At 37.3% G+C, this 9,928-nt stretch overlaps 1 protein-coding gene across 1 annotated transcript; it reads right to left on the bottom strand.

Annotated features, from left to right (window-relative positions):
• Positions 1-6,687: 6,687 nt before the first annotated feature.
• On the bottom strand, positions 6,688-7,161 carry LOC140824269 (uncharacterized). Its single transcript, XM_073185866.1, has one exon. It carries the CDS (start codon positions 7,159-7,161, stop codon positions 6,688-6,690), a length of 474 nt encoding a protein of 157 aa, XP_073041967.1.
• Positions 7,162-9,928: the final 2,767 nt, after the last annotated feature.

Below are 9,928 nucleotides of genomic sequence, written 5' to 3'. Positions count from 1 at the left end.
TTGACCCCTCAGAAGTTAAGCATTGAGGAACAGCAGACACGTGACCTCAAACCACTGCCTCAACACCTGAAGTACGTGTAGTTAGAGCGTATAAAGCTAGCACCCGACAAGCGCATCACGCCAAGAAAATTCAAAAAAGGTGAAATGGTGCTGCTGCACATGAAACGTCTGCTATTCGTTTTACTTAAAAAGTAATAATTTTTTTGAAAGAACTTGTATAATCTCGGCCGAACTCAACATATACACATAAAATATTTTTGCACTAATTTTTAAAATAAACAACCAACTAGTATTTGAAATCAAAAGAAATAGTCAAAACATGAAATTGTTTAACGTTTTACCAAACCTAAAAAAAACTTTTCAAATATTGCTAAAAGAATCATCCTCTCAAAAACCACTCAAAAACTATAAATAAATAGTCTTAAAAATCTTTAACGTAAATCATGAACTTAAATCATAAGTGTGGAGAGGTAGAAGCGCTGATCCTCGGGTTATGTGAACCTTCAGTCTAGTCAGGTCAACCATCAAGACCCCCAGTAACATTAACATCATAATCACCTGCAACCATCACACTTAGTGAGTCTAAAGACTCAACACACCATATTCTTGATAACAAATAATACGTATAAAATCACAAGCAACAGTGAAAATACTTTTACGTAAAAATAAAATTTTAATTGCATACATAACTTAAAACTCACATTTGTCCTTTTCATCATTTCATATTATATATTCTTTCATCATGAGCATATATATTTTTCTTTTTTTATTGAATTTAGATCGTTAATTATGACTTTCTTTTTCCTCATAAAGTCGATTGATCTATCTAAAAGTAACCACAGTACTGGGCGGTGGGGATATCAGCGACACTCTCACCTGTCAACTGAGCCTTGGCCTATCCTCATCGAATAGAAATACAATCTTCGGGCTCCCTCTGGGGCCTTTTCCCTCATGATATCCTCATTCATATCCTCATATCCTCAATAATCACAATTACTTCACCTCCTACAGTATTTCACTTTTTCATCACTTTATAAAATCATACATTTAATATCCTTTTCTTTTAAAGACAAGACATATCTTTTAACTTTATCGTTTCATAAAAAATTTCATAAATAATCATAGCATTCCATAAGCATTTAAAAACCATAATTTAATGTATAAAATTCATAAACATTTGAAATAATCATATTACCATATAAAACAAAGTTCACGGCACTGCCATGATGTTTACTAATTTTCGGGTGTAAAATTACCGTTTTACACATAGACGTAAAATTCCTTGAATTTGACTTTTTATTAATTTCATTGACTCTAAAATGTCCCAAATAATTATATACGCTTATATTAAATTTCCCAAGATTTTATTTAGCTTAAATACTAGAATTTATTATTTATCTTTAATTATTTGTTTTTAATGCATTTTAATCCCGAATAATTTCAAACTCTAATATAAAATTCCTAAATTTAAAACTTAGACTTTTTATATTATTTTTCCTTCGTGAACCATGACTCGACCCCCATGAGCCGTGTTTCGATTTATTTTCCAAGTTAAAAAAACCTAGACCTACGGTTCAAGCCACCTTCGTGCCAACTTGACTTTTCATCGAACCATGCTCGAACCATCGTGAGACAACCTCAAGCCACACCTCCCATAGACCCTAATGGACCCTAAGACCCAACCTTCTTGACCCCTAGCTCGAAACCGAAGCCACACTCCAAGTGCAAGCTGCGGCCGAGAGTCCTTCTTGGCATCGACAGCTGAAACTTGCACCTAGGACCTAGCTAGCCCTCAAGCCAGGCCTTGAACAAGACCCTCAAGCACCCTAACACGACCCTAACCCCTTGACCTAGCCCTGCCCGAGCCCCCTGGCCAAGCCCCTTAGCCCATGCGTGCTGCTGCATCAATGGCGCGCAGCACGTCCCTTCTCGGGTGGGAGTCCTAGCGAGCTAGGACTCCTTCCCCAGCCCTAGACTCGATGTCCTAGCATGGCTAGGACTCTCTCCTTGACTCGTACAAGACCTTGGCTAGCCCTGGTCCCAGCCGTTCCTTGCCATGCCAATCCTTATACCAAAACCAAACCCCTTCATCCCTATGACAGCAAAGTGGTTCCAGCTTGTAATGTTTTCATGTGCAGCGATGATTGTGCATCCTAGGACCCCTTGAACTCGTGTAAAACCACCCTTGTTTATACCCTCATCATGGCAGCCCCATAAGAACATATTAAACATGTTTTTGGAACATAAAATCATATGTTTACCACATGTATATGCAATATTTCAAACATATTCATAAGAACGCCATGCTTTTCATACAAACGTAATTCAAAATAATAATACGATGTGATAGAAGAGAAGGAGATGTATGTCTTGCCTTTTCATTTTAAACGCACGAATATTCGATGGCGATGCGAAGAATGGTGGTAAAGAAAAACCTAGGCTGAAATCCTTAAGAAACCGTGGCCTCACGTTGCTGAATTATTCGTGTGTGCGTGTGTGTGCTTGGGGAGGGATTTTAAAATCTGATGGGGTGTGTGGGGCGTGGGTTTTGGGGTTTAAAGGGGTGAAATTGTACTTTAAATACTTAATTAATCTACTAACAATGCATAGGCCCATTAAGGGGGTTAATTAGGCCCATTAGTTCTTAATTAAAATATTAAAAATAATTTTGTTTAAATAAGTTTGTGAATTTATTAGCCGGATTGTCTAAACGTTTGCATTTTTGTTGAAAAACCCACACTGATAAAATTTACGTCCCGGCATATAAATCACCTCAAAACCCCTTATTTTAAAAAACATGAAAAATCATCAATCATATTTTAAATAATTAAAAACAATTATTTAATAAAAATATTTTTACATTTTTGAGCCATCGGTCTCCGTTTCTCGTTGCAACTCGGATAATCCTTAAAAATGTATTTTAATTCATTATGACAGTAAAATCCTATTTAACATAAAATCATGCATGTCACAATTATTTTATGCCATTACAATTGTTTGATTAATTATTTTTCATATTCCTTAGATTTGCATGCAGTTGAGTTACGTCGTCTTAATTTCGGACCTTACAATTCCTCCCCCCCTTAAAAAAATTTCGTCCTCGAAATTAGAACATACCGAATAGCTCTGGATAGAGACTCCTCAAATCCCTCTGGTTTTCTGAAGTAGCTTCATCTTCCGAGTGATTCAGCCACTTGACATTGACCATTGGAATGAATTTGTTACGCATTCTTCTTTCTTGCCTCGCCAAGATTTGGACAGGTCTTTCTTCATATGTCATATTTAGAGTCAATTGTAGAGGTTCATAGTTTAGCACATGTGATGGATTCGACATGTACTTTCGCAGCATCGAAATATGGAACACATTGTGAACTCCAAAAAGCATCGGTGGCAATGCCACTCTATAAGCTAGAGGTCCCAATCATCTCCAAAATCTCAAATAGACCTATAAATATTGGACTAAGCTTTCCTTTCTTACCAAATCGCATGACACCCTTCATAGGTTCTATTTTCACAAACACATGATCTCCCACTGCAAACTATAAGTCTCTTCGTCTCTTGTCAGCATGACTCTTTTGTCGGCTTATGTAGACGAACTATCTCTCGAATATATAACTATGCATATTGAATCACGGTGAAGGTCGTCCTAGTAGGTAGAAAATGCGCTGATTTCATAAGACGATCCGCTATCGCCCATCGCATAAACTGTAAGCTCAAACCACTATATCTTGGACTGCAACAGTCTTTGAAGTGATAGATGAGTGATAATGGCTGCTTTTCTACTCAATGCGTCTGCCACTACATTAGCTTTCCCCAGATAGTAATTAATGTCACAATCGTAGTCCTTCACTAACTCAAGCAATCTACGATGTCTCATGCTCAACTCTTTTTGGGTGAAGAAGTATTTCAAACTTTTATGTTCGGTGAATATTTTTCACTTCTCCCCATATAAGTAATGTCTCCAAATCTTCAATTAAAAAACTACGGCTGCCAGCTCAAGATCATGAGTAGGGAAGTTTTTCTCATGAATTTTTAAATTTATTGACGCATGGCTATAACTCGGTCATTTTACATTAGAACTGCACCCAAACCAAGTTTAGAAGTGTCGATATAAAGAACATACCCTCCTTTTTCCGATGGCATAAAAAACACTGGTGCTGATATCAAAGCTCTCTTCAATTTATCAAAACTATCTTGGCACTCGGATCCCCATACAAACTTTGCATTATTCTTTCTCAAGGATGTCAAAGGTACTAAATAGATGAGAATCCCTGAATAAATTTGCGATAATAGCTAGCTAGTCCCAAGAAACTGCGAATCTCGGTAACACTCTTCGGTACTGGCCACTCTTTCACTGCCTCAACTTTACTTGGATCAACTTTGACGCCATCGCTAGAAATAATGTGGCCTAAGAATGCCACTCTATCGAGCCAAAACTCACACTTGATGAACTTTGCATATAACTTTCTATCTTGCAGTGCTGTCCTCAAAGGACGACTATGCTCCTCCCTAATCTTGGAATATATTAATATATCATCAATGAAGACTTTAACAAACTGATCCAGATACGGCTGAAATATGCGACTCATGAGATCCATGAAGATCGCTGGTGTGTTGGTCAACCCAAATGACATGACCATAACTCGTAGTGCCCCTATCAAGTAAGAAATGTTGTCTTGTGAATATCATACTCTTTTACTTTTAATTGATGGTACCCAGAACGAAGATCAATTTTAGAAAATATCGATCGATGCTCCTTGTAACTGATCAAATAAATATTCAATTCTTGGCAGTGAATATTTATTCTTGATAGTGACCCTATTAAGCTCTCCATAATCAATGCAGAGACGCATACTAACATCTTTCTTCTTCACAAATAATACCGGTCTGTCCCATGGAGAATAACTAGGGCGAATAAAACCCTTGTCTAGCAGTTCTTGGATTTGATATTTTAACTCTTTCATTTCCACGAGTGCTAGATGATAAGGTGCTTTAGATATAGGAACAGTGACCGGCATTAACTCAATAGAAAATTCCGCCTCACGATCAGGTGGAATGCCGTAAACGTCTTCGGGAAAGACACTAGGAAAGTTTCTGACAATCTCAACATCCTCCAGTTTTTGAAAGATAGGAGAATGTGCGGTAGTGATACATGCTAGAAAAGGTTGACATCCACGTCTAATAAGTTTCCTCGCACACAGACAAGAGATAATGTGCGGCATTTGCTTGTTTCTCGCCGTCTCAAAGACAAAAGATTTACCACTAGGCGGTCGAATAGACACTGATCGCTGACGAAAATCAATCGAAGCTCCATTCGCTGATAACCAATCCATCCCAAGTATGATATCAAATTCAGGCATAGGAAGTTCAATAAGATCTGCCCGAACCGCATCTTTGATCAAACGAAGCTCCAGATTCTTGACAATTTTAGACGTGAGCATAAGTTCATCGGAAGTTATAGAAACTTTGAAACCCAAACCCATATTTTCAGGGATAATCTTTTGATGAAAGTTTCAAAGATGAAAGAATGTGTAGCTCCCGAATCTAGCAGTACATAGGTTGCTACACCTTGAATGATAATCCTCCCTACGGCGAAAAAGTCTTTTAAATCTTTTCATGTTGAAGCTTAAAGAAAATTTATATCATTATTCTCCCAAATTTAGGTGAAGATTACGCGTTGAACTTAAGCATTTCTTGAAAATTTGTATTTTAGCCATTCCATTTTTCGAAATTTGCATTTTAGTCCCCAAATTTAATAATATTTACAATTTTACCCTTATATTTTCGAAATATTTCATTTTAGTCCCTTAAATTTCGAAAATTTCATTTTGATCCTTAGGAATTTGTAAATTGCATACTAGTCCCCGTCTTTAGGTTAATTGCATTTAAGTCCTTAAACTTTTTGGCATTTACAATTTAGTCCCTTGAGCCTCGAACATTGAACTTAAACCCTTCAAGAATTTCGAAATCCATATCCACCCTTAATTTATGATTTTTCTTAAATTTTGGCCATAAAATTTTTATTAATAGATCCTTTACATATAATAAGGCACAAAATTTAATATCAATTTTTAGGGTTTCTAAAATCATGACTTAAATCCAACTAAGGTAAAACATGCAACCTAATTTTCACTAGGTTAATTCTTGTTCCCAATTCAATTCTAATAACCAAATTATCATTTCATGCAATAATAAGCAATATAAAAATGTTAAATGACTAGGTTACCGGTAATAAGAGTTGTTTCTGGCTCCTCTTCAGTTTCTTCTGTATGCATGACAAAAGCTCGTCCCACAGTATATGCTTTTCTCTTCGGGCAATCAGCAGCTAGCCTTGTGCCCATCATCCTTGCAAAAGAAACTTTTGAATGTCCCCAATTCACATTTGCCAAGATACAAGCGATTGCAGTCGTTGCATGGTTGTCTCTCGGCAGGCTTTTGTACCCCATGATTTTGTGGCCTTTGTGGTGCTTGTTTCTTGACTTTACCTTGAGGCTTTTGAGGCCCTTGAGGTCTAGGAGGACCCGTATATGACTTCTTGTTTGGCTGATTATTATTTTAGAGTTTTTGCCTCTTGCGCTGCATCTCAAACTCAATGTCCCTCAAAGATAGCTCAGACTGGAATGCATAAGTAGTAGCAGCGGCATAATCCAAAGAACGCATCATCATAACATTATTTCGTATGGTGGGTCATAGGCCATCCATGAAATGTCTCAGCTTCTCCGCAGCATCCCTCACAATAAGGGGTACAAAGTGACAGCCTCTATCAAATTTCTTCACAAACTCAGAAACATTCGAGTCTCCCTGACAGAGGCTCATAAACTCTCTCTTCAGTCGCCCTTTAACATCGGCAGTAAAATACTTCTCGTAGAATATATCCTTAAATCGAGCCCAAGTAAAAGTAGCAATGTCAACACCATGCTTGGCTCCTTCCCACCATAAAGAAGCATCATCCCTAAACAGGTAAGTGGCACACCTCACATGATCAGCATCCCCCATATTCAGATAACAAAAGTGTACCTCGAGTGCACGAATCCAAGTATCAGCAGCAAAGGGATCGGTGGTGCCAGAAAATTCCTTCGGCCCTAGCCTCCAGAATTGATCATACATGTCATGTTGTGGCCTAGGTGCTTGCTGTAACTGCTGCTCGAAGAAACGAGCCATCCCTCTAAGGCACGAGTAGTAGCATCCCTATTAGGAGGCGGGGGTGCTTTAACATTCTGAATCTCGATGGTCTCTCTCTGACTATAAAGAGGTGCGCGTCTAGGAGGCCTTATATTTGAATGTTTTCCAAATTCTAACGTAACCAACATGTATTTAAATCTAAGTTTTCTAATCATGCAACATATCCTTATTCATTTTAGCAATTTTAAACATTAAAAGCATACATACTCAAAAAGCTAGTAAACATGTAACGTAAACATATTATTAATGTAATCATGCAGGTAATCAACATATACACGTAAAATATTTTTGCACTAATTTTTAAAATAAAAAACCAACTAGTATTTGAAATTCAAAAGAAATAGTCAAAACATGAAATCGTTAAACGTTTTACCAAACATAAAAATAAACTTTTCAAAGTTTGCTAGAAGAATCATCCTCTCAAAAACCACTCAAAAAGTATAAGTAAATATTCTTAAAAATCTTTAACGTAAATCATAAATTTAAATCATAAGTGCGGAAAATTAGAAGCACTGGTCATCGGATTATGTGCATCTTCAGTCTAGTCAGGTCAACCATCAAGACCACCAGTAACATTAACATCATAATCATCTTCAACCATCACACCTAGTGAGTCTAAAAACTCAACAAACCATAATCTTGATAACAAATAATACGTATAAATCCACAAGCAACAATGAAAATACTTTTATGTAAAAATAACATTTTCATGACATGCATAACTTAAACCTCAACATTTTTCTTTTTCATCATTTCATATCATATATTATTTCATCATGAGCATATACATTTTTCCTTTTTTATTGAATTCAGATTGTTAATTGCGACTTTCTTTTTCCTCATAAAGTCGATGGATCCATCTACATGTAACCACAGTACTGACGGCGGGGACATCAGCGACACTCTCATTTGTCAACTGAGCCTTGGCCTATCCTCATCGAATGGAAATACAATCGTCAGGCTCCCTCTGGGCCTTCTCCCATAAATGGGCTCTCTCTAGGTCTTTTCATTCACGATATTCCCATTCGTATCCTCAATATTCACAATTACTTCACCTCCTCCAGTATTTCAGATTTTCATCACTTCATAAAAATAATGCATTTAATATCATTTTCTTTTAAAATTAAGGATGCAACATATCTTTTAATTTTATCATTTCATCAAAAATTCCATAAATAATCATAAAATTCCATAAATATTTAAAAACCATAATTTAACGTATAAAATTCAAAAACATTTGAAATAATCATATTAGCATATAAAAAGGCATTCAGGACACTGCCATGACGTTTACTAATTTTTGGGTGTAAAATTACCGTTTTATCCCTAGATATAAAATTCCTCGAATTTTACTTTTTCTTAATTTCATTGACTCTAACATGTCCCAAATAATTATTTAAGCTTAAATTAAATTTCCCAAGATTTTATTTAGCTGAAATACTAGACTTTTTAATTTATCTTTATTTATTCATTTTTAATGCGTTTTAATCCCAAATAATTTCAAACTTTAATATAAAATTTCTAAATTTAAAACTTAGACTTTTATAATATTTTATCCCTCGTGAACCAAAACTCGACCCCCGTGAGCCTTGTTTCGATTTATTTTCCAAGTTAAAAAAACCTAGACCTAAGGTTCAAGCCACCTTCGTGCCAACTTGACTTTTCATCGAACCATGCTCGAACCATCGTGATCCAACCTCGAGCCACACCTCCCATTGACCCTACTGGACCCTAAGACCCAACCTTCTTGACCCCTAGCTCGAAATCAAAGCCACACTCCAAGTGCAAGCTATAGCCGAGAGTCCTTCTTGGCATAGACATCTCAAACTTGCGCCTAGGACCTAGCCCTCAAGCCAACCCTTGAACCAGCCCCTCAAGCACCCTAACACGACACTAACCCCTTGACCTAGCCCACACGAGCCCCCTGGCCGAGCCCCTAAGCCCATGCTTGTAGCGCCCTTACCTGAGCCACTACTAACAGACTAATAAACATGCAACATTAAACTTAATACCAACAATTAAATAGCGGAAACCAAATACTTAATCATCTTACAACCCAATTGAAAACAAAAAAATAACAGCAGTCTTAAACATTAATACAACCATAACAAATACAAAACATAACCCTGAATGAGAAAACGATAAAACTCAGAAAACCTCCACTAGGTCACCACCGAAAACCCAACTGCTCTAGCCACTGCCCTGGTCGTCCGAACCGTCCAACCTAAGACCTGTCCCATGGAATGGGGTGACCAAGATGAAAATAAGGACGTGAGCGACAATCGCCCAATACGAGAATGTACGAGTATACAAACTGATATGATGCATGCGAAATGAAATATGCTCGGATATCAAGGATCAAGTCAAGAATCTCATGCTCAGTCTAGAGGCGCCTGAGTGTGTAGTCTCTGATCTGCCCTAGGCATGTTTCGGCTCCCACACTCATCATCAAGACGTGGACCTGCAATGTCCAGGTCATCAGAGCCCGCGGGTCCCGTCAGACACTGTAGCTCTCGATGCCCCATCATCCACAATACAGAATAGGGCTGAGCGACCCCAACAAACGAGGTATATCTCAAAAGATATCAGGCTCAACATGATATGTCATACATAATATGCCAAAGCAGTAAAACATGTATCATGCAACAGATAAATATGCAGCATATAAGTGTGTATACTGCGCTTCGATATCTTAGTCAGTACATCAAGTACCTCACTAAACAATTTGACAGAAAGCTCTGAACCT

Source organism: Primulina eburnea, chromosome 2 (genome assembly GCF_022965805.1).
Source record: "Primulina eburnea isolate SZY01 chromosome 2, ASM2296580v1, whole genome shotgun sequence".
Taxonomy (NCBI): Eukaryota; Viridiplantae; Streptophyta; class Magnoliopsida; order Lamiales; family Gesneriaceae; genus Primulina; species Primulina eburnea.
Note: the sequence above shows the minus strand (reverse complement) of the source record. Positions and strands in the feature narration are given on the sequence as shown.

Coding starts and splice junctions, on each gene's coding strand:
- LOC140824269 (XM_073185866.1), bottom strand. CDS start 7,161: ATGGCTCGTTTCTTCGAGCAGCAGTTACAGCAAGCACCTAGGCCACAA.